Raw genomic sequence first — 26,883 nt, forward strand, 5'->3', positions numbered from 1 at the left:
GGATATCATAGATTTGCTGACAGTAATGGGGGCTGCGGGTGGTGGTAGGGGTGGGGGTGGGGGTGGGAGAGCAAAAGGCAAGATACGGCCTAATGGCCGCACAGAGGCATCCCCTATTTGGAAGAGCATTTTTTTTAATCACAAGAAAAGTTAATCCTCAATCAATGAAAATGTAAAGCAGTGGCTTTCTGCTCTATTTGTGCTGATAGCAGCTTAAAGGATCGCTACTGAGGGGCTCAGACCGCATTTGCAAGTGCCTGGCACGACTCCTAGTCATGTCTCACCCGGCACACACACGGGGGAAAAGGCTTCCTTTTTCATTTTTGGACAGCCCTGAAATGGTGGGGAGGTGCATCTGTTAATGCTCTACATTTTCCCCAAATGCAACTCATGAAGGCAATTAGAGATTGTTTGCCTGATACAGTAATGGAAACATCCAGTGTGGTTAGAAAAGGATGTTTTTGTTCCAAATCTGGATCAGTTTTGTTTTCCATGGCCTTATTGTTGAGGAGCTAGCAATACATATTAGCATCAAATACATAATGAATGTAATTTCAAAGGCTGCTGCTCTTGTACCACACTTCTCTATTTTCTTTTTTCCCTTTAATGGCTTAAGATCAGGGGTGTGCATGTTGTTATAGCCATATTTTGTTTTGCTGACACCAACAGTTCTGCCCGTCAAGTCGTGAAAACGCACTGCAGCTTGTTATGGTAATACTTTGTCAGCTAGCGTGTCAGGCCCTGATAAGGAAAGTCGGGACATTATTCACCCTTGAATCTTTATGGCTCTCACTAAGCAGCTTCCTTTAAAGGTCCCGGAGAAAGGCTGTGTCAAAGTGAATCAGGTAGTGGAATACTAGGCAATATTAAAGTTGCACTTATGCATGCCACAATTCTTTGTATAATGGTAAACTGCAGCTTAAACTCGTATATGTTTGAGAGATGTAACCCCTAAATGTATGTGTCGAAGAATGTCTTAACCCTAGTTTTTGCTGCTTTTTATTTATCACTTAATTTCTCTGCTACTTTTTCCTGGCTCAGAGGGAGCGGAAGCAGGAACGACAGTAAGTGCCCAAACATACTTTTAGAACAACTGTGAGCGTTAACTTACGGATGCTATAAGCAACCCCCCAAATTACATTCTGTACTGGTACTACAAGGTGGCAGTGTCTTGTTGATGCTGGTTCAGTGGATTCATTTGTATCATGTGAACACTGCTCATTTTGTCCACTATAAATCACATCTCCGGTGCCTCTGAGAATGGCTCAAAGCTGATACAGATTCTCTCCACCTTGACACCGTTGTAATCAGATTTGCCACCTGTTTGCCTAGCTGCTGGTACATTTTTCACCTCAGAGACACCTAATTATGCATCATCTGATGCTATTTTTGTGATAACATTATGGAATTGTTGAAAATGCTTCAAGGATTTGCATTAGATTTTGATGAGGGTACCATGTGTGCTTGTTTATCGCTGTGCCTGTTTGCACAGAGAATAATTCACTTCCTTTGGATAAAATTGACAGCTATATTGATTGTGGTGCTGGAAACTTCCACTGGACCATTTTAACCCTTTAATGATCTTCACTATGTCTGGTAGAGCCCATTTTGAGTTCTAATATGGTGTCAATAATTTGTACTTAAAATGATTATGCCATCTTTAGCATGAGGGGTTTTCAAAAGACCAAACAGTTCTAGGGACTCCCTTAGAGGAACTACCCACTGGTGGGCTCCCCCAAGAACTACAAAGGCCTCCTTACAAGGACTTTTCTTTTGTCCAATAGGAATTCTGAAGTACTGTAAGCCAGGTGGCGGTTGGTATAGCAATGTCACTTCTGCGGGACATATACACTCAATGACACTTGGACATCACTGTCTGACCATTTGTCCGTATTTTGTTCCTTTTTTAAAGCTACTGTTATGAACTTTTGTTAACACTGGTTTTTAAAGATGGCGGTTGCTGATGCTGCATTGGCTCATGTGTTCGACCAACGGTACACTTACATCACTCATGGTTGTCACTGTGGCGTTTTTTCTGAGCTGGTGGCAGTGACGTACTTCATCCAGAATGTTAGAAGCAAAGAAATCCTATCCTAAATCATATTGACCATGCTGGCAGCATTCTGTAGCTCTATATAAAATGTTTTTGGGTCGGTCCAACACTAATCCAGACTGACATATCTCAACAACTATTGGATGGATTGCCATGAAATTTTGTACAGTGGTCCCCAGAGGATGAATCCTATTGATTTTGGTGATTTTCGTCTAACACCACTAGCAGGTCAAACTTTTTTTTATTCCGATTGAAATGTCCAATAAAGGGTTAAAACATTATTATGTTTGAGTTAAAGCAAAAAAAAAAAAAAAAAACGTAACCAAGGTAATTCAGTTCGCTTGCGGACTTAACCTTTGATTTCCAAATATGTTTGGCCAAGATACTGTTGCTAACCATTTTTCTCATGAAACAAAACAATGCTAAAAAGCTAAAAGGGTCAACTTTTCAGAAGTACAATCTTTGTTTAGAGTGTGTCAGCGAGTGCATGCCAACAGTGAAAGGAGAAAGGTGAGATATAAATTGTTTTGGAAAAGCAGCCCGTGGAATGCTTTGTCAGTGCCAGAGCTTGGTGAAAATTGAAGCAGAGTGAATGTGTCTGAACTTAGACAGATGAGATATCAAATTGGCGGGCAGGAGTGTGATAATCAGGGAATTGGAGTCGGAAAATTGCATCAGAATGGAATCATAAGCCTGGCCAGAAGTGAGGATTTGCTGATCCCTGACCTTCTGTTTCAGAGCTGAGGATTTTAAGTAATGAGATCTATGCAGAGAAACAACTCCACTGACGGACCGCCAGACTTCGGCATACTGGGAGGAGAGCATCTGCCACTACACAAAGCACGGCCAATGGATTTAACACATATTTAGAAATGTGCTGTAGCAGGAGTGAAGGACACCAAGGGTTAAGGAGGGAAAATGAGAAGAGGAAAGGCATTTTGTTGCAATAAATAGACCTTGCATGAAGGTGTAATGTGCTGAAGAGCTTTCATGGTGTCTGATGTGCTATCCACTGGCCTTGTGTTGAAGGAAACGGCTGCTTGAAAAAACATAAATGAGATTTTTTTTTTTCCTTTCTGTGAATTCGATTGAAGCTGCAGATGCGCTAACTGCTGGATATTTCTTTCAACTGTCTCAGTATGTTGTCATCTTTTTCACACAAGTATCATTGTTTCCTCACTAGTGAATCATTTAGAACACCTACAAGGTTGAAATTGTTATTCAGTGCAGCCGCCAACTGAAGGTTTCCTGTGAAGTTAAAGCTCCTCGTTCCTTCACGTTCTAATATTGAATGTCTCTTTTCATCGACATTGAGAGCAGTTTAGCAATAAAAACGAGATACAATGGAATAAGACACCCAACTGTAAACCTCCAAGTTGAACATTGGTCCTTTCTCTTGTAATCACTTGCTAAGCGCTCCTTGCATGTTATCCTGGTGGGAAATTATCCCAAATTAAAAAGAGTGTTTGTCAGCCAGACAGCGTTGAAAATCCCCTCATTAATTCTGTCTTTATCGCTAGAATGATTAGATTGTGTTTGGAGAAAGTTGCAAGAGGGTCAAACAGCTTGAAATGTAGAATTACTAATTTTCTGCATTCTACAGAAACCTTCTCAATGACATCATTTAATTCAGATAATTAGTCAAAATAATTAACCTAATTGGACTAATTTGCTTCATTATCTTCCTTTCAAAGATTGTTTGTGGTTGGGCGGCACATGTTTTCGGTCCTGTTTCTAATTTATAGAAGGTTATTATGAACCATATTATACGTTCACAAACACTTTGGAACCAAGCAGGGAAAGGAGGATGTTTATCCTGATGTTGACTGTTGATTTTTTTTCCCCATTGCAAGCTTTGAAATTAAGTTATGAACAAAGGGCAAATCACTTACTCTTTTTCTTTAATAATAATGATAATAATAATAACTTTATTTGTATATTTAGATTCAGATAACTTTGTTGTCCATTAAATTTGCATACAACAGAAATTATTTTGCACTAGCATACGTCAACACACACTGTACTGTACAAACACTTCTGCTACAGTACAAAGTTAAAGTGAGTAGGTGGCAAGTGTTGGAAATTAAAGTGGTGGACATGTAAGCCTACATAGCCATCCCAACAATACATAATACACAGCAGCAATAAATAGTACACACGCAGTATATTAAAAATGATTAGAAAAAGAAAACTTTTAAAAAACAATGTTTACAAAGTGCTTTATGTACACACAGAAGAATAACAGCAATACAAAATTATATTAAAAGCAATATGAGGTAGAAGGAATACAACCAAAACACACCAATAATCAGAGATACTATTAAAAAAAGATTAAAAACATAACACAGGAAAAACACATAGCAGTGTGTGCTGATATGAAATCAAAGATTAAAATATTAAAAATATAGAAAAATCAATAATAAATACCACATACAAGCCTGATTATAAAAGTGTTTTTAATAATAATAATAATAATACATTTTATTTGTAAAAGCACTTTTCATAAGAAAATCTCAAAGTGCTACAGAAACCAAAACAAAATAACAGAAGAGACACTAAGGGTAATAACACATTAGAAGGGATTTAAAAGATGAAACATGTTTAGTAATAATACTGACCTTAACTTATAATAGAGATCATTTTCTGTGGGTTTGACCCTATGAGAAACACCCTTCATGTTACACATAGTGGCTTGAATCATTTTAATATTAAAATATTGATGAGGACAGCTTAAAAGACTTAAAATTTCTATTAAGGTAATGTGTAACAGAGCTTCCTTTGTGGGATTTAATACATGAAACAGGTTCAGTAATGATAGTGACCTTACATGATAGACAAGAAAGTCTCAGTTATGTTACATACATACAATTAATACAAAATACAAATCTTATGTAGTAGTTGTAATTGTGTTTCACATTTCACAGTAAAATAAAAAAGTAAAAAAAGACTGTAAAATTCCGGCAGCTGGCCAGTAGAAGACTGTGGGCGAGCAATCATGGATGTTAACAATGTGGGTTTTTTTAATATTTTAAAACCATTTGCAAATGGAATTTGAAATGCAAATTCATGAACAAGAAAATTCAACATGGTTGTTAGGCTGAAGGATACACACATTGTGCTTTGATCAGTGTGGGTGTACAGTATGTATGTAAGCGACTTTATGGCACCTTTCAAGGAGTATTCATTGATTTTGGCCACTTGGGGGCTGCAGAACATGCTGTATACATGACACTGACATAATATTATATTGTAAAGTTGGCACAACATTATCCTTCATTTAGTCGTGATGTTGGCAACCTGAGAAGTTATCAAGAAGGTTCTAATGCAAAATAGCTGCACAATGCCAGAAATGTAAACATATTACAGTAAAGATCATAAATGGCAGATGGATAAATTATAAATTATATTGTGTAGAGTCACTGGGTTAGGACCTGAATGGCCCGAGGGAAGAAACTCCTCATCCTCTCTTCCCCGCAGCAGAGGGAAGAGTCGTTCCCCTCAGCGCTTGCCCTGCACCTCCTAGTGTAACTGTCTCGTAGGGCTGAGAGTTGACATCTGGTGGTGCGTTAAGCTATCAGTCTGCTTGTAGCCTGTATTACTCCTCATGCTACTCTGCACATCCTTCACATTGTTCTGCCGGAGTTTTTGTTCCAGCTAACTCCTGTAGCTGTCCTTGCCCCCTCACGTTAAGTTCTCTCTGAACCTGTTTCACCTCCTCTCTGTTCCTGTCCCTGAAGGCTCATTTCTTCTCATTCAAGAGAACTTTGATGTCTCCAGTAACCCATGGGTATATTGTTTAAAAAAGCAGCTCTGATGTTCCCTGTGATACAATACGTGAGATCATCAGTGTCATCAACTTGTGAATTACAGAGAACGTTCTCATCTGTCACAGACTAGAAGCTTATACCAAGGCAGAAGGTTGTTCCGAGGGGAGGGAGGCATCCTCAAAACTAGTATACAGCAGGCCCAGTGTCTTATTTCCCCCTGGTTGGTCCACAAACTGCTTGAATTGCAAAGTTGGGCATTTTAATATGGGGCCAAATTCTTGAGCAAGTGGCCGTTTAGGCAACTGCCATTTTTGTTGCTCCCATGTTGATGCTGATGTCATTTGCCAGCTACAGAGGTTGCTTGATCATGACTATAACAAGTCCAACATTCCCTCTCCTTTTAGCTCCGTTTTGGTCTCCGCCAACTCTTTAGTGTAATACTTAGCACTTTGGCTGCTAAACGCTCCACTTTCATTACTAGCTAGTGGCTAACTTTCACTGTCTAGCAGTTTCTGCTTGGGTAGCATACAGTGGGTTTATTAGAGCTCTTTCACTAAAAACAGCTGCTTACTGCTGTTGAGGGTGACAATGAAAGGAAATCTGTGATCAAGAAAACCAAAATATTGAGCTGAAAGAAGCTAAAAAATTAGAAACACCCTTAATGTTACACATAGTGACTTGAATATTTTTTTATATAAAAATATTAATTAGTACAGCTTAAAAGACAAGGAATTTCTGTTAGAATTTTGTAACAGAACATCCTTTGCGAGAGTAAAGCCCCACATACTGAAGGAAGTACAGATTTAACTAAAAACAATGTCCAAATAACCCCAAGCCACTGTTGAAAGAGCAAGCATTACAAGACACATGGATATCTTGAGGCCTCTCATTTGGCCCCATCACATGTGGCCACCATAGAGACTTGTGCTAGAGGTCCTTAGAACAATCATACTGAGCTATGGTGATGGGCTGTGCTCTGCTTGCTCCAGTTAGCTTTGGCCTCCAGCTCACCACAGAAGTCTGCCTAATTCCAAGCATCAGTGTAAAAAATGGGCCTATCCTGCCGTCGAATCCCTTCTTAAAGAGAGGGGGATGATTGGATGGAATGGTGGAAGACAGTTGAAAGAAACCTGCTCAAACAACTAGGAAAGGTGCTACCTCAAATGAAATTGGATTGAAGGAGAACAGGGTGCAACACGCTGTGAAGATTGACTCGAGATTGCAGAGCAGAGAATGGACATGGAAGATTGTGAACACAAAGAAAGAAAAAAAAACTACAAACTTCCTCTCCTTCTTTCACCAACTACACTCCACAAACCCATGAGCCACTGCTCACTATCCCAGGGAAGCATTGACACGTTCGACCCTCAGACCAGATGAGTCCAGTATAGTCACCTACCAAAACTTAAATCTCCCTTACTACTACAAACACAAAAATAAAAGTATAAAGACACTTAGAAGAAGTATGAAAAAAAAACTTTCATCAAAGCGTACAGCATTTTTCTCACCACAGACAAGTCCATCCTATCATGCCCAGATTAAGTGTTACTTTAAGAAGAGCTTTTACACTGTACCATCTGCTGCCCATCCATTTTTGTACCATTGAGAGATGGACTGTGGATGTGTTTGTGTGATCCACACTTTCTGATGTCATCTGTTTTCAACAGTTTGCTTTGGGAACTATTGATAAAATAAAAACTAATCATACCTATTCATAATCTATTCCCAATTTTTACCTCATCTAATGCCAATTATAATATTATTTAACCCCATTCCAAATTTAGCAATTTTTTATCAGTTTTTCAGTCTTGGATTTTTGTATGATTTTTTTCTTGTATTTAATGTTTCACCAATTTTATGGTTTTTCTGAAAGAGGGTTCCAGTTTGAAGACTTCGAGATTAAAATAAAAATATTTGTATGCATTCTATGAACTAATTTGACTAATTTACTGATCCTAAGCCACTTACTGTCAGCAAGCATGGTGAAAACATCCATACAATTTAAGTCACTTCACTGCCTGTGTATAATAAATTGGATAGTTTCTGGGAGTCACTCAAACAAAATTGCCTCCTTAAACCTGACGAAAGAACTTTGAGTCGTCTGCCAGAAATCACACACGACAGCCAAAAAATAAATGTGGCAATTCAGTGTCATTACTCCTTAACTAGCAGCAGGCTCTCGATAATTTTTTTTCTCACTGTAAGGGCACCCAACAGCGGCACCTTTATTGTATTTTACACTGGAAAGGGCACCCTATAACTATATATAACTGTATAACCATATAATTATATATATATATCGTCAAATCCTTGTTCATCTTTGTAACATTGATCTACCCAGGTGATAACATGACAATCAGACTGAACTGGCACTTTATATTAACATCATTATTCAGTCTGGCATTTTTTTTTTTCTCCTGGGGGGGTTGTTATTTTAAACAATCAAGAGCGTATCAATCCTGTTAGCATCATCACTGAAGTCTCTACACTGAAGATATATCTGTGTGGCCTAACAAACATGTTGAATGCATTCCCTCCTCATGAACATCTGCAAACACTAAAGCTGCAGTAGTGGAAGCAGTTAACACTTGTCATCCATCAAATAAATAGGCTGATGTAAGAGTTATTATTTCTATTAGTCAGCTGAAAACACCCTGTACAACTGTGTCAATCTCAAGGTCTGACACAGGATAATAATGTACCCATTCTTAATCCTGCCAACAAAGCTTTGATTGGCTTTGCCTTTTGTTTCAGCCATCAATGACCACAACACCAGACCTATTTGCATTGCTTAAAAAACTCTGGAATGCTGGCAAAACCGAGGTCTGGAATCAAGCTTGACGGGCAAGGCAGGGGCAGGATTTACTGTAGGATTGATCACTTGGGATACTTCGAGGTGAAGTAATTGCAAAAGATATGCATGCCAAGACTCTTCTCTGACATTTCTGTGTAGGACATTATCTATATTTGCTCTGGGACGCTGTCTGTGGACATTGTCAAGTTTGTGACAATTTTGGACTTAAGTGCCATTTTTGGGGGAATAGTGTACATCCCTGCATACAGTCTTATTGACACTATGAAGCCATCAGAAAATGAGTTCTGAAATTTGACTGCTGTCCTTGTTTGCTGTGCAGTCTCACTCATGAGTAACAATCACCTCCTCCAGCGTTGGGCCAGATTTTAATTATGGAAGACAGTGAACTTGATCTGGGAAATCACATGTGAGTGCTGATAAGGCAAAGTTGGTAAGAAAAGTAAAAGAATTGAAATGTTGAGCTAGCCCCTTGCTCCTCCGGGATTTCGTACGTCCTCTGCTAATCACAATGTCTCCTGGATACACAAGAGTAATTTCACTGAATACACTGAAGCTGAAGTACAATAAAGCCCCTCTGTTCCATTTTTCTCCAACCACGGAGAACATTTGAAAATGTCATTTACATTTCAGAAATGTGCAGATTTACCAGGGATCGTCAAAGCCCACAAATCAATCTGCTCATAACCATTTGACAAATTAGGGAATGACCTTTCACAGATTCCCTTGATAAGTTTCATTTTATCAAGCCTGTATCGAAACTGACAGCTCTACTCCTAATTCAATACATTGGTCAGCCAAAGGCACATTGTCTTGTTCAGAGCTTCCAGTCATTCTGCTAATGAGTCTATAACTGATTTGGTTATTGTGGAAAACATACAGGTCTAAACTCGTCTATTCATTCCTCCTCAGTGAGTCATTATTGATGAAACGTAAAGCTACTTATACACACGTCGATTGGTAATTCCTCTCTTTATAATCTGCATTTCGCCTGTCTGAGGACTGATCTCTCTGACTCTGATGGTTTTAGCTGACCACAGAGAATCCTACTGGATCACTCCACTCTTTTCCAATGAGCGGAGGTGAGCTGCGCCTTTGTTTTGTGGCTATAGGAAGCCACAGTAAGCAATAAATATACTTGCAGATAACGGAGGGGAAAGTTATGGTTCACCAATAACTCTGCGGTTTATTGCTTTTCATGGTGGAGCTGTATTTAGAGTTTGCTCCTGAGCCCTACGCTCTGCAATAGACTCCACATTCTCCTCCCAGTCAGCCCCTTATTAATTTATGCATTAACTTGGAACAGATCCAGTTGGAAATTTCCAATGGCATCAACTCGTCGGTGCAAGCTCAAATGATACCACAGTAAGTAATTGGGTGGTGTTAGGAATACCATTAAAAACGATAAAGCGGCTGGCAGAAGCAGGTCAACAATCAATCACTCTCGTTTCTCAACCATTAGGCCTGCACCAATACAACAACACATTTCATTTCCTTTGAGTTTTTAATAAGAATTAGTCTCTGTTTGTTTCCGATCCATTGTTAACTGTTTGTTTTTTTACACTCACAGATATTAAGTTGCCCATACCTGGAGGTCAGCACAGACTCTGGGGTCATCCACTTTTGAGGTAGTTTGAAATTTTTATATATTTCACCTGTTCAAAGAAACATTGATCCCCAAGGTGCTATGTAGGCGCACAAAACTCGGAACTAACCCCTGAGAGCAGTAAGAATGTCATCGGCCTGTTTAAATAAACTGTAAACATACACTTAAAAAAAAGAAAAAGAAAAATACTTTTTGAGCTCTGAACCTTGTAAAACTAGGTTCTGGATACACATAGGTGATTAAATCATTCACAAATGTCATGTGGTTTGACTCCCAAAGTGTTAGAACTTTGGAGTGACACTGTCTTTTCCAAAGCCAGTGGCCTACACACGGAATATTGATGAGGTAGGTACCAACACACCACAAAGGTAATGGCCTATCAGTCTGGAATGTCATCATGGCCCATTGTGGCTCTTGTTTATAGGGTTTTCCAATAACGACTGACCCAATAATAGGTCAGATAGGGACAGGTCTTTCTTAGATCTTTTGTCACGATCTTCATCACATTATGTCAGTCACGTCTATGTCATATCTAATCATCTTAATGAACTAACTAAAGTAGGTGCACAACAAAAATGGCATGACAATGATAATTCCACTCAACATGAAATGTGTGAGTACACAGGCTTTTGTTTTCCACATTATGCCTAGTACATGCATGCATAATTTATTATCGTTATTATTTTATCATTAAATTGCTGGCCATAAATAGTATCAAAAATGGGATTCAATATAATTAATATCATAAGGATTATGACTTTAAATACCACCTTAGGAGGTGAAGACTAATAGGATATATTCTATAAAATCACTAGACTTAAAACTACATAATAAAAGCACGATTATAACCCAGTCCAATATAGGGTGTTGGGTTGGAAACGTCAGTGGGAGGTGGGCACGAAGAATATATTCTATATGTCAAAGTGGACAACAACTGTTGCCGTATCTTGGAAGTCTTATATGGGCTGATATTTGTGCCAGCAGAAACTGAATTTGAATCATTTTAGAACTTAATCAAGCTTGACTTAATCAAGAATTGCTCAACTTTGAATAATTGCATTAAAATCTGAATTTGAATTGCATTAATTTGAATTTGGAATTTATTAGGGGTTTGAACGGAATTCCAATAAACTTGAAACTGAATTAATATTATGAATCTGAATTCACTTGCAACTGAAACTGTTTTGGCTCACTAAAAATAAACTTTTTATTCAGTCTCTCAATTCAAATCAGTTCTCTCAATTCAATTCGGTTCTCTAAATTCATTTCAATCCACAAGCGTTCACTTTAAGGTCAGATGGGTAACCTTTAAGGAAAGAAGCAATCGAGTGCAGAGTAAGCCTGCATTCTTTCCAACAGCAGAAGAGGCGGACTTCACTGGATAAAGAAGCCCAGTTCCATCAGAAATAATGGCCAAAATATGTTTATCACCTGACGTTATCTCATTAAATGATTGAGAACTGAAATAAAAGTTTGAATTTTTAGTGAGGCTCAATACAGTTTCAGTTGCAAGTGAATTCTGATTCATTAATATTATATTCAGTTCAGTTTATTGAATTCATTTCAAACTAATTAAATTCAAATCAGCAATTCAAATTCAGTTTTTTAATGCAATTATTCAAGTTGAGCAATTCAGATTCAGTTCTAAATTATTCCGCCTAATCATGACCATTGATTAAAATTACATATTTAGCCATGTTGTGTACATTAGCCTGTAGGTAATGGTGATCAGCAGATCAGCACTGACCGCACCATCTGCTAATGGATTCTGTGGTTAGAAGCCACTAAGCTTCTACAGATGACACTTAAAGAGAGAAACAACTCAGTTCCTCAGATTTTTCTGTTTTCCTTTCACTTTCAGTCCTGCCAAGCCTGCTCATTTGTCCTTGGATTTATTCCTCTAATAGCCAGCATGCCTTCTGTCTCAGCTTGTACATGCACACTGCAGCCAAGGCTGCGGCTGGCTCGACAGCCTGGCCTTGAATGACTTCCTGTGTGGGCTGAGTTGAAGTCTTGGTCAGGACCGGTGTCATGAGGAGATGGATCGAATGCCAACAGTAACTCAAGTGAAGTCTGACAGTTTGGTTTTAACCTTCCTAACTAAAATGTGTATCTCTTGGTGTATTTAAAACCAACAGCTGCAGCACATACATTAGGTGATTCATAGCTTACTTTGTGTGCACTGTATGTCGTCCGATTCAATCCTCTTAACAACTGTACCTTGATTCAGCAGAGAAAAGCAGTGTACAAATACTTGTTACTGTACTGTAAGTAGTTTTTTACGGTTTCTGTACTTGAGTATTTTCCTAACAACTTTTCACTTTACCCCCTTCATTTTATATACACACACACACATAATATATGTACTTTCTACTTCTTATACTTTCAAAATAGGCACATTGCCTTAGTTATCCAGTCATGCTAATTAGATAACAAAAGTAAAAAAGTGAAAATGAGCTTCCACTTAACATGAAATATACCAATGCACTGGCTTTTGTCTTCCACATTATCGGTTGCTGTCCACTATGACACAATACTCTAGATAAAACAATCGATTGTCGTGCCCAACACCCATTGTCGTTTCCGACCTGACGCTCTACATCAGATTGGACTATTATAATCCGGCTGATACTTCCTACTCATTACGCAAAATAGGTTAATTATTTTAGTTTTTTAGTCCCATCAATGCATGCCTTTCAACATCAAGACCGTTGCATATTGCGCATGACAGAAGTGAAGTAAATGATGTAAAAGATGTTATGACATAACAAGACTAGAGTAAGGGAGACTCAACCCTATTGAGCAGCCGGTAGAAATGTCCTTCAGGCAAACCGGGAGAGTACTTTTATACTGTAAGTACATTGCAGAGCCAGTAAGTTTTCTCTTTTACTTGAGTGCAGAAGTTGAATTAGTACTTCTACTTCTGTCTGTCTCTTTTTCTTTTTTTACTCAAGTGTAACTGTACATACATTCTTATAGAAGTGTACTTCTGCTTGAGTAAAGAATGTATGTACTTTTTAAACCTCTGGCAAAAAGGCTGCTTCCAGGCTCCTGGGGGACGTGACTTGATCATCTCATTACCATGGCATTGAGGCAAGGTCGCAAGCAATGTGATCACAACTTACATTCCTGTACAACGCCGTCGCCTTAACAGATGTGTCAACTTCCCTCGTTGAAAAGCCTTTTTGTCTTTTGCATTATCATCCATCTAATTTTCTATCTTCACTTTAAGCACTTCACTTTAACGCAGATATCCCGCACACATGAATTACATGTATAATGCCGGCATTTGAAAGAGCAATTTACTTTGATGATACAGGAGTGGGGAAATAACAAAACAGGGTCAATGTCATCTCTGCATTATTGTCTGTGTTGATTAAGCTGTAATGGAGGTAAGGTGAGCCGCTCTGAAGAAAGACTTCTTTTTCGTATCACAGCCCACTAATCACCTTTAATCAAATGCAAATGATGAGGATAGGGAATCTTTAATTCAGTATAATGGGAACAAAGGGAGAGATGGGAGGAAACATAAGAGCTTGTTAGTTACCACCATCAGTTTGCTCTCCAGGCAGCTCCTAAGGGGACTTCTTTTAATCTAGCATCGCCTTGGGCAACAGATACCCAGCCCTAAAGCGTCCGAACTGGATGATATTAAGCAAAATCAATGAGGCTTAATTCTCTTTGAGAAAGTTGACAACTTCTTTTTTTCCTTTGTTACTGCAGCATCTTGGCTGGGGATGAAGCTATTGTAAATTTCTTTATAGGCCTGTTTAACAATTAGCTGAACAGTGGTACTCCTGACAATGCCAATTTGAATAATTAATCTACAACGGCAGCGAGATTCTTCTGGCTCATTTCATCACAGTCCATCTACTGTACCAATATGATAACAGATTTCAAAGTAAGCTAAAACCATGACATGACAGACATCTCCTGGATTTTCTACATTTATTTTCCAGGTTGCAGCAGCCTATCCACAGCATGCAAACTTCATTACATTAAAACTCCAGATTCTACTTTATTACACTGCTTGGGGACAGATATCTATCTCTGGGGCAAGGTGGTGCCTTCAGCAGTTCTCACAAACTTCACAGAAGTGGATTGTCTACCAAGTGGCACTCGGATCCATTCTTTTTATTTATCACAGCGTATGAAAAACATCCTTGGGTAACAGCAAAATTGATACATGTGATTAAAATTCATATATTCAGTTTTTTGGATCCGGATGATCAGAATAGGGAGACTATTATTCTCATAAACACGATTTACTTTTACTAGGTTAGTAACCCAGTTTTGAAGTGAAACAAGGATTTTCATTCAGTGCAGGAGCACACAACACACTTGGAGTGATGATGTGTCTGTTATCAGCAGGACGAGTGTCCATGACTTTCTTTTCAATAATTGTGTCAAGTGTTATCTCCCCCTTATGACAAAGTGCTAAACAGTGATTTATTACCTAAATATACATTCTATCCAGGCACATCACTCCTTTAAAGTTGTGGACGTTTTGTACTCATAATATAGGAGAGGTATCTCACATACATCTATCGTCACTTTCATAATCAAATATTTTTACTTTCAGATACACTAATTTAACACACTGTAAAACCTGATGAGTCAGTCAACTCAAACCGATTGCTTCAAACTGTTTAAATTCATCAACTTCAACAAATCAAGCCTGAAAAAATATTTGATTTGAGTGCAAGTAACTAATTTATTGTCAAGGAAAATTAGGTTAATTTTACGTAAAACTAGCAAGTATATTACGCTCATATGCAGCATTTCTTCAAACATATTTAAAATGTGTTAACAAAATGTATCAGAATTTTTTATTACTTCAACAATTCATTAGGCTAAGAAACCAAACTAAGGGATGTGTTCTGTATATATCTATAACTCTCCACCACATAGCTAGTCAACTAGTCAAAATATTTATTTACGAGTAACTTCAATTGGAAATAAAAGAATGACAGAACAGACAACATTAAATATTACCAAAATGTATTTAAAAATGTTGATAGTGACAAAGGAGGTTCCGTATCCAATCAAATAGATGTTGGTCCCAATCTGGGAGGTCCAGGATCCTGTTCAGTGTTGTGTCGAAGTCTGTTTGCCCCATTTATATGGGTTCCCCCTTACCATACCCTGCTACACCAAAACATTACTAAGGCTAGGGTTTATACCATCTTGTGCAGCCCTAACCATTACCTGACCCCTGACACAACACTGGCAGGATCCGGCACAAATTAAGCCCTTCCTAGATCCCTAGATAAAGTATGTGAGTAGAGTATATATGCAATATATGTGAGAGGTAAAAATGTGTTTATGTGAGATTATAGTTTAAATCAGTATATGTGGAAAGAGTGATATAGATAAATATTAAAATATTGCAAATGTGTGAAAGTAAAGTATATGTACTAACTAGATGATGAATAACAGTCTGTGTTTAAGTGAAAGCAGACTGTATATAAGAGGCCCAGAATGGCTTATAGCTTGCGCTACCCCTTATACACATAGACACATTTCTCATGGACTAATGCATTCTCATATTTATACATTTCCATGCGTGTTTACACAACACTTTTTCTCATATATATAATTCACAACAAAATGTGAAATGAAGAGGAGGGCTCGAAGCTACTGTGTCATGTCACCAGTGCGTACATTTAATAATTTCTCTGCATATTTTTAATGCTTATTACCAGTAAGTATCCCCTTAATGTCTTCTTTAAGCCTTCCATGTCTTTAAATGCATTCACAACTCCACACTTGAAAGATCTGCTTCTTAATTGCAATAATTTTCACCCACTGAATCGCTCCAAGATCACTGTGGAGGAAAATCTACAACTTGCAAAGTGGGTTAACCGCCAATTAGGAGCAGCAAATAGCTAAAGATCAAGGAGCATTCCTGCTTCAAATCCTAAAACCACATCGTCGTCAAAAAACAAACAACGCAAAGGTGACAGATGGATCAAACGAGCAACACATGAAACTGCAGGTATCACAAAGGCTTAAGACTCCCTCAGTATTCTATGAGCATCTCTTCAAACTTCACACGTCCCAGAATAATCTGCTCCAATGGAATTGAAAATAGAAAATGTATATGTTTTCTGTTATCTCCAAAAAAAAAATTGGAGAAATGAGATTTTAATCATTTGACGGCATGACACACTCTACATTGCGGCTGCATGTTTAAATTAGGCTCAGCTTCTGTGCGTTCTGATGCAGACTGAAAGGAATAAGGCTAAATGAGGCTACAGAAGACTGATTATTTGCTGATTAATAAGCAGCCCAAATTGCTGAACATTAGTAGGCCTATGCCACGGCATATATAACCTCCCTAGGACACGCACCTCTGACAGGTCTTGATCAATTCTGATTCCGATGAAGACGTATTATTTATAGATATGCGACAAGCACCTGAAAACCCTGTTTCCCAGGTCCCCATGTCTCACTTTTATATTAGCAATAGGCACAAGTGGTGAATCTTCCAAAGAAAGATGTGACAGGCTAATCCACAGAGAGGAGCTTTCCTGGCTCAATGATCCCCCATGAGTCTGACAGTTTGAGGTATTCGGAGACGTCGGCAGGTAAAACTTGTTTACATCATTAAATGTGTGTATTGCAGTGTTGCCCCCCCACCCCCCCCGAATCTTCATTACAGTGTGAATTTATTACAGAAACCGCAAAACTGTTTTCAGTTTCATTACATGCATCAGTGTGGCAAGAAACTCTGAATATGCTTCTGTTCTCGCATCATTCTTTTTTCTCAGTAATGAAACAGTGCAAAAAAGATCTGTCCCCCGGAGAAATCTGGTCTCACGTGATTACAAAAATGAGATGTGAGAAAAACAAATAGTTCATAATGCCCTGCAGAACATGAACCCAGCGCATTTCCCTGTTTTGGGAGCTTCAGAATGTGTGCTAATACTCTGCATTTCATATTTGTTTATTCTCCCTTCTTGTGCCCCAGGAAATGGTAATTGTTGTTTGTATATGCATGTTTGGGTATTTTGATCCATGATGATATTTTCTCTCCTCCATCCAAGGACAATTACCAAACAGTATAGGAGATAACAGTGTTTGCTAGCAGCAAAGGCATACTTTTGATTAAAAAGAAATAATGGGGAGATATTTTAAACACCTAAAGCTTTGCACAGACACAGTTGTTACTGATCCCCACCCGGAGCTGAGGCTTCCCTTTGCATGACTAATGTCGCTGCACTTTTTCTTTATGCATTTGGAAACCTTCTAAAACAACCTTCCGAGATGCCAGTTTTTTCTTTGAACTGTGATCTGTAGCTTTCAGAATCACTCCCAATGTAGAAGCTCTTCCCCTAATCAATATTGTGGGTTTACAGCAAAGGATGAATCATATTTTGAAGGTATGATTATAGTTTGAAACAGACAGAAAAAGGAAAAAAAATACCCTCCAAAAAAAGGACAGCACTTAAGTTTTTAACAGTTATGTAATTGAATGTTTTTGTGCTGATTCACTAACATTTATTTCAGTCCTGAACAGAAAACAAGCACTCCAACTGAATGAGTACATGCAGTTGGATTTAGATTTCAGAGAAACAGCAACTGAAGGAATAATAATACACTAACCTTTTGGAAACCGTCTGTAATGGTGCATTATACGTGGCATACAGGATACAGCTATGTTAGCTTTTAGCATTTGCAAAAAACTGCTGTTACTTAATTGTAACGATAAAACCTGTTTTCTTAAGGGTCCAGTGTGTAACATTCAGGAGGATCTATTGGCAGAAATGGAATATAGTATTCATAGATATGTTTTCATTAGTGTATAATCACCGGAATATAGGAATCGTAGTGTTTTTGTTTCCTTAGAATGTTTTTATCTACAGAGGGAGCGGGTTCTCTTTTGCCATGTTTCTACAGTAGCCCAGAATGGACAATTCAAACACAGGCTCAAGACCAAGTGTGAACCTATTGTGACATCACCCATTAGTTTGTGGAGTTCCGTTTTGAGGCCTTGCATTTAGCGTTATGACAGTTTGTCAGAGCCATTTGACGTGGTGGTCTATTTAACTCTAAATGGGACCATAATTTACTACATGAACATCATGCTGTATGGAAGAAGACTGAAACTAGACATTGAGACCAAACTCATCAGAAAACTGTTTACTCAGGTCGTCTTTTTTATTCTGATATTTGCAGTTGATGTTGTGGTGTCAGGTCTTATGAACCAGCTTAGAGTGAAGGTATAGCAGGCCAATCAGGACCAGAACTTCTGACTCCTGCTTCTCTGTAGCTGGCAAAAGTAAGCGGAAGTTAAAAGACAAATTAGAAATGGAGCAAATGAAAAATGGTTGTTGTGGCATTTGCTGGCGAGCAGTTGCACATCCAGCAGAAAACAGGACAACATTAGCATTCATTTGAAGTTGTGTTTTTGGCCTCCTGATGAATGTAGGTCCAATATTCTCCACCTAGTCCTGAGAACAATATCTGTATCTTTAGTTGGTAAATCTTTTACTATATTCACCAACAAGTCGATAAATCTTTGCTGTGTGTTGCTACAATTAGTGTAGGTCGGTTTATCAGAACTTTTTCTGAAAAGCTGCCTATTATAGAAGCCCATTTCCACCAATGTGACAGGAAAAAAACTATTCAGTAAGCAGCTGTGGCGCAGAGGCAGAGCAGGTCGTCCCCTAATAAGAAGGTTGTTGGTTCGATCCCTGGCTCCTGGCCCAGAAATGTTCTCAATATTTTGACTCACAAATTTCTCATTATAATGACTGACAGATTCTTTTTCTGTGTCCCATTGGCAGAAATGGGCTTCCATAGCCTGCTGCAGCTTGATATGACATCAATTGACTGAAAACCAAAACAATGAGCTAAAAGACACTAAAACATCCTGTACAGCCGAGGGGAACTGGTGATAGTTCTCTGTGGGCACGCAGTCTTTTGCTCCATTGTCAATATAAAAAAATATTGATTAGTGCAGCTTAAAAGTCTTGAGTTAGGCTTTTCAGCTATGCAGCTGAAGCACATAACCATGCAGGTTAATGTATTGATGAGCTTATACCAGCTTGCTGTTCACTTTCGGATTTTCTGTATTGCCACTCACCTTTCATCGTTGCATTGCTGTAGATTGAATGTGCAGAAAGTTGTGGACCTTGGCTTTAACTTTTTGTTAAGCAACATGCCACAAAAGATAACAATGTTCTTCCTGCTTGTCTCTCTTGTTATCTTGACTGTAGCAGCCAGGGATGACTGGTGATCCTGGAGCTACTGCTCCAAGTTGTCTTTGACACTATGGCAGCCACTGTTTCATTAGTGGGATTTCACTCTATTTGTTGTTTGGGGCATGTACATCTACGATATCATCTCCTCTCTTTCAGTCAGTGCAGCCTCCATACAAACACACAGTGCAACCCACCGCTACAGTACAATTTTTTGCAGAGGCAAGGGTACCGTTTCAATCCTTGTATCCGTTCACTGCATCTTTAATCTCAAACTGTAGCACGCAGTCACCAGCTACAGTACGTCCCGTCTCAATCTGATGCCTTCATGCTCCTCTGCACATCTCTAAACTGTCAGAAGTGAGTCTGTCCAGAGGCTGCAGAGTCTCTGCTGGCCCTGGTGGAGGGGAACCTTGCCTCATCGTCGTATTTACAGTAGGAGAAGCCCACAGGCCTAATTGGCATGGACAGTGATGGAGCATATGCACTTTCCAGTGGGAGCCCATCTGACAGGGCCACTCGCTGATGACTGCCTACATAGTCTCCATATGTGGCAGACAGAAGGGCCCGTACGCACACTGCCCTTCAACTAATGAAGCCAAGTCACCTGGCGTACACCTCAGCCTTTGAGAGGACTTTATCTGGAATCTGGATACCTCTCACAGCCTGCACGCACATACAATATTACACACACAAACCAAAGCCATAAGGGGCAACTCAGAGTTGCAAAAGCATAACTGCTCCCTCACCTCACCTCTTCATTGAGACAGATACACACTGACCCACACATAGGCATGCAAACACACGGCAGAGTGACTCAGAGATGCTAAAAACATAATTGTACCATTACCCTCACCTTCACCCCTCTCTCTCTCACGCACACACAAATGTAGACTCGCAGAAGAAAATGGTGTTGAGATGTGACGGGAGAGAGAAAAAAAGGAGGGGGAGTGAAAGAAAGTGAGGGACTACAGAGAAAGAGAGAAGCTGCGTGGTGCGAGTGTGAATTCAGCCTCCAGCTGGGCAGCTAAATGGACCTGGTCAGTCATTAGCATGCAAAGGTTTAGTCCGGACATTTAAGGTTATTCATTCCCCAGGCTAATCCTGCCCATGCTGAAAACGCCCAGCTACTTCCTGAATCACTCTTAATCAATGCCTTTTTTACTACTTGTTGTTGTCCTGGCAGTTATTTTTCAACACTCCAAAAAGCTGCCAGACACGGCTTGGCTGAGTGCACCGCACGTTTTGAGAGTTTTGGGGGCTGCAGATGTTGCCGCATATTTAATAAGCTTGATCACAGGAGCCCCAACCTCGCAATGTAATTCCGCTACCCAAGGTGCATCTGTTCTGCTTGTACTCACAGGAACCCCATGCTGGCGGAACTGTTTCACAAAGTCACACAAGTCATACAGTGGCTCGGCTGCTGCCTCAGTAACAGGCAGTGGAGGTATCAAAAGGCAGCTAGGGCCAAGGAGAAACAGCTGGATATTGGCCATGCGCAGCATGGCACCCGACTTAAAGGCAACCAATATAAATTGTACAGACTCGGGTTGTTTATTTTACTCCGTACGCTGGGAAATATCTTCGTGCATCACCTGGCTTGTACATACAGCCGTTTTCCCGATAGCAAAGTTGGAGATAATGATACCAGCGCATCACAAGCCACTTCATTATGTGAATAGATGTTCCTTCATTGGCAGCATCTCCTCTTTGCCCATGCCATATCACCAGACCATTGTGCTGCTGGTTATCCACAATGCAGAAGGGTCATCAGATAAGATCACCACAAAATATCCCTGGGGATTTTCACAGTGTTATCAACATGAAACATAAACTCACAAGCAAGAGAAGTAAGAACTCTACACAGCTGTTAAGAAGGACTATATTAAACTGAAACTGCAGCGTTCCCTGTGAAGATTTTCTTGCCTCTTTTCTGCTTCTTTGGAATTTTATCCATTTCAAATACACCTCCAGTCACAAAGTAAACAGATTGTGAGTTTCCGTGCTGCTTTACTTCTTTTAGGCTCGGAGCGAAATCTGATGTTTCTGCCTCTGTTTTTCCCCAAAGACCTTGGCTGACCCACTTTCCCTCATCCCGTGCACCTTGAGGGTCGCTACTGGAATAAGGAATATTTACAGTGGAGTGATATGGTTAAGTAATGAGTGTGAAACAATTAGAGGGGATCACGTTAAGCAATGTGTAGTATGCACGGTGGTTGGCGTGGGTGTCGAGATGAGCTCAGTTTCATTCTGACTTCTGAATGATAACTAATCAAGGTACATAATAAAAGACAACATTGTGTGGTTTAAAAGGATGGCTGCTCATACAGGTTCCATAACATAGCGGTGCTACTGCAACCCACCAGCTAAGGAAGTCAAGTGCAGTTTTATATAATGGGAGGGGTAAAATGGTCATCCTAAATCACTTTAGATTAGATCCATTTCAGTAAATGCATTTAAATGTTTTGGGACATTAAAACACAGAGACAGACGATAAGCTAAGTAAGGTAAAGAAAGAAAGTAAGTAAATTGTATTAAGAACTCCCCCCAAGTCCTTATTCACAGTTTGAACATTTGTTTGAGAGTTAGCCTAGCTTACAGTCCCTGCTTGTATATGGGATCAATTAGCACGTCTCTTTGAAAGACTTAAAATATCAACCTTGAACTTTCCAATTGATTAACTGGCTTTCTTAATTATACCAAATTACAGTATAAAGTCTCTAATCTCACATTTAACGACATAATGACATCGGAGCACACATTTGATCTGCTATCCAAACGCTTGGCTAACCACCAAAGTAGTAAAGCAGGAATCTCAAACTGTCGCCCTGGGGCCATTTCCAGCCCTCTAACCACCTCCCTCCGGCCCACGACATAATGTCAAACAAATATAAATCTAAAAAATATAATCAATTTAAAACTACACCTTCATATACATTTTGTTTGGTGCAAAATAATGGACAAAGGGGCCTGCAAATGTGTGCAAAGGTTAAATAAAAAAAAGCACACTTCAGATCTTCATTGTTGTTAAGTATGATGTTAGTAATGAAGATATTTTCAGAATATTGTGCTTTCTTACAGTACATGAATGTTGAAGTGGCCCTCCTCTGAGATGACAGTACCAGCAGTGGCCCCAAGGCAATTTGAGTTTGAGACCCCTGTAGTAAAGATAAAGATAAAGTCTTTTTATTTCCAGTATACACAGCACCTACAGCATTTTACATACAGAATTGTGCTCTGCATTTGACCCATCCTATATACATTACTATATACATTAGGAGCAGTGGGCAGCTGTAGCGCCAGGGGAGCAGTTAAGGGTTAGGTGTGTTGCTCAAGGGCACCTCAGCAGTGCACAAGAGATGAAACTGGTACTTTTCCAGCTACCAAGTCCACACTCCATACTGTGGTCTGTGGGGCTTGAACCGGTGACCCTTTGGTTCCCAACCCAAGTCCCTACTACTGCCTTCAGCATTGAACGATGTATATTTTTCCTTTTCCTTTTACATCTGTCCTCATCCATTAACATTGCAAATACGTCTTTACACTTGACGGAAGGTTGATGCATCGATAAAAACAAAATGTGACAAAGTGCAATGGAAACAGCGAATAAGTCATAACCTACATGAAGCAGATGGCTCATTTGTCACTCAAGCGGAAGAATAGTGGCTGATGAAATGTGGAGTGATGATATTGTCGTGCCCTCTTCTTCTGCATTGGTTTCATAAAATTAAAATTGGTGCTGTGTATTTCGATGAGCTCAGCTCCTAACAGTAGTGTCAGGAAACATACTTTTTCTTTCTTTTGAAAGAGCTTTTGAAGATTTCCCGAATATTCTATTAAAATTTGCACTACATTTGGATTGGAAACCTAACACACAGACCTGTAGAATAATACCCTACGTGGACCTACCTGGAACCAATTTTACTAAATTTAATCATCCAGTGATATTTAGTAGGATCTATTAGCAGAAATTGAATATAATATTCAGAGATATGTTTTCATTAGTGTATAATCACCTGAGATAAGGAATCTTTGTGTTTTTGTTACCTTAAAGTGGGTCCTTTTATACAGAGTCCACCATGTTGAACTGCCATGTTTCTACAGTAGCCCAGAACAGACAAAGCTAACACTGGCTCTAGATAGGGCAATTCCCATTTTTCCCAGAGTTTCCTAGCCACTGTCGTTTCTCCTACATGCTTGAAAGGTGAGGTATTCATTTGGTTGAAGACTTCCACTCCAAACTTAATGCAGACATATAAAAAGCAATTTATTGGTTTGTCTGACACTGACTATGTGGAAGAAAGAACCAAACAAGGCTTCTGCCATAATGGATACAAATGGTCGCTGTTTGTTGTCCTTCCTGTCAATTTTGCATTGATACCGTTTAACTTGCTAACCAGACATTTGATCAATAGGCCTGTGTATTGATTGCAGTGCTTGTCTCGTTCTGCAGGTGATCTTGATGCTGACCAAACTATTTGACTTCAACCTCAACAGTGTGACTGAGAGTTCATTATGGAGGTAAGCTTATCACACTACATGAGCTCATGACATTTAAAGCCTCAAGCAGCTATGAGACTGTTTTATATATTTCTGATGTGTTTAATCCTGTGGGTTGAGCTGTGTTTAGAAATAAAGAATACCTATAATCATAAGGGTGTCAAAATATGAATTAATGCAACATTCAAAGCTTTTAAAGGACACAGCAGTCTAAAATACATCTCTCAATGACAAGCCTGAATAGCCGTATGACAAATCCCTCACATGAAATCAACACCACTGGAGCTGGCAGTGTTATCCAGCAAATTACCTTGACCAGCCTTGAACACAGTGTAGCCTTGTTCAGAGCGTCAACCTCGTTTCTGACTTGATTCTGATGTAACTATTCCATTTAAGAAGGAGCTTGGCTACATTTATGTCTTAAATAAAGAGAGTCATAACCAAAGAAGATCTGAAGAAGTATTGGGTATTGAAATGGGTTTTTTAATGTATTGTTGCCTATGAAATGTATATACACCGATCAGCCATAACATAACATAACTCAAAGTTGATGTGTTAGAAGCAGGAAACATGGGCAGCGTGAGGATCTGAGCGATTTGAAATGGGCCACATTGTGATGGCTAGACGACTGGGTCAGTGCCTGGCTGTGGTCCACGCTGTGACAGGAGCGGCACTCAAAAGCAGCGGCACTTACACAGAGACAGACAGCGTGGACAGGATAGAAACTAAAGAAACTAAAGTATCGATCCCATTACACTATCAATATCAATACCAACGTTGGATCGATATATCAATATTTTGGATCGATCCGCCCATTACCAGTTTCTGTCTTTGCAGCGTGTTTTCTAAATTATTTCCCCCCCAGTTTCCAAATAACTGATGATTTGCTTGTGTTTTTATCTGTTGGCATGTGTTTTCTCAAGTTGTAGTGCGTTGATCTCCCAGTGCCACCAAAGAAACTGTCTAAAGGCATTAGATGTTTTTATGACAGCTGTTATAGCAGAGAGTTAAGGAAAGCTACAATGTGAACTACAAAGCTAAACTAAAGCGAAATTGTTGAAATATTGAATTTAATTTTCATTTAATTTGATTCTATTATAATTTAAATATTTGTATATATGTATTGAATGTTTAGCGTTAAGTGGTGACAACTTACATTTCATTGTGGTAAATGGACCTGTACTTGTATAGCGCCTTTCTAGTCTTCCGACAACTCAAAGTGCTTTTCACTCAAAGTCCATCGAACAGAAACTAACTCATTCATACACATTCACACAATGCATCGGGAGCAATTTGGGGNNCACACACCGATGCTATGCATCAGAAGCAATTTGGGGTTCAGTATCTTGCTCAAGGATACTTCCATTTTAAATGTAATGGTGCAGCTGTAAAAGCATGGTTCCTTGGGTTTGAATGTTTTGCTTGGTATAAGCGTCACATAGCTTCAGTGAAGTGTATGAAGCTAATGCTCATGGTGCATATGAGATACTGAGCATGGAAGTAGTGTTTTTGTCTGTATAGCCTTTTCATTAAAGGAAGGGTTATGGGTAATATGAAGGTGAAATCAAGACCAGTCAACACTACATATTCATTCATTCATATGTTGTTTATGTAACAGCATACAGTATGAATACCCAATTCAGTGCATGGGCAATGGACAGGCCAAGGCAACCTGTGTCATTCGGTTTACTTTCTCTCAATATTTTATCCTGAGCCTCAGTTCAACCAACCTTTTTATTGCCACTGTTGTCTAGATGGATAAAGCACTCCTAGGGATATGGAATTTAAAATCTGTCATGAGCTGTACCTGTACACTGAGATTTATACTTAAGCACATTTAATTCCCTGCTTCCAAGGTTAATTTTTATGCTGCAAGGCAGAAAAAGAACCAAAGTCCTATATGTGTGTTTGCACCCTGACAGTAACAAAAGGGGGTCAGCAATATAGAAATTGGATATCTTCATCTTTTGATGGATCAGAAGCTATGATTAACTCTTTAATGCAATGCAAAAATATATGTGTCACCATTGTTAGCCGAACACACTTTACATGATTTTAATAATTTATACATTAGATGTAGAAGGGTTTTCTGGCCACCTGGGGGCAGCACAACAAGCTGTAAAAACAATATTCTCATTTTATCACCTTATAAAGTGGATACGGGTGAGTGTGTTGGCAAACACTGGCTCATTTACTTATAAGGAAGGCACAGAACAACATTAGCATTCAGTTGCGTTTGAGTCCACCTGATGAATGTAAGTTTAATATTCACTCATGAGGAAAGTAGCTAGTTGCTTACTTTGTCTGTCTTTTACTGCTGAGCTGACAGCAGTAGTGGGTCCTCAAAGTGGCAAAGATGACAACGATGAGAGCTGTGAGAGAGAATCAAACAGTAAATCTGTGAATAGTAAATCTGTGAACCGTAAAGCCAAAACAATTACCTGAGGGCTGCTTAAATGCTCTTATAGCTGAGGGGTACTTCAGAGTCAAGTGAAAATTTGCTGGGGGTTGTGATAGGATCTGCATCTACCTGTGAAGCATTAAAGTCACTGCCAGTGGTACTTTTTTGTTAAAATAAAAGTTAAATAAATTAGTGGACATTTATTTAATTTTTTCAGCATCACCACCACAGTGAGCCAGGCTAGCTAGCCAACTGCTCAAGCTCTGTAAATAAAGATTGATGGCACTCTTGTGTGCTAAGAAACTTAATTTGCAAGCACACCATGACCTTGACATATTCAAATACATTTTGATCTTGCATGTTAAGCATCAAGTTAATGAACAAAATATACTAAAACAGCGGTAAAAAACTAAACAAAACAAACACCAACAACAAAGTAGTCATCAGCAGAGCAAATAAAAACTGTACATTGATCAAGGAAGTTAACTAAAAAATAAAATCTGTGTTGTAATTAAAATAAAAACATAATCATACAGCC

The 26,883-nt window shown here is 39.1% G+C and overlaps 1 protein-coding gene across 1 annotated transcript in view; it reads left to right on the plus strand.

Moving 5' to 3' along the window:
• The window catches only part of LOC118326515 (VPS10 domain-containing receptor SorCS1), a gene marked incomplete in the record, with an annotated part of 146,103 nt that overhangs the window by 48,481 nt on the left and 70,739 nt on the right, over positions 1–26,883 (plus strand). The window contains 1 exon segment of the mRNA XM_035659526.1: positions 23,898–23,965. Within this exon segment, the coding sequence (XP_035515419.1) occupies positions 23,898–23,965 (68 nt within the window).

The sequence above is a fragment of the Morone saxatilis genome, unplaced genomic scaffold (genome assembly GCF_004916995.1).
Source record: "Morone saxatilis isolate NCDOM2014 unplaced genomic scaffold, NCSU_SB_2.0 Contig17, whole genome shotgun sequence".
NCBI classification, from domain to species: Eukaryota; Metazoa; Chordata; class Actinopteri; family Moronidae; genus Morone; species Morone saxatilis.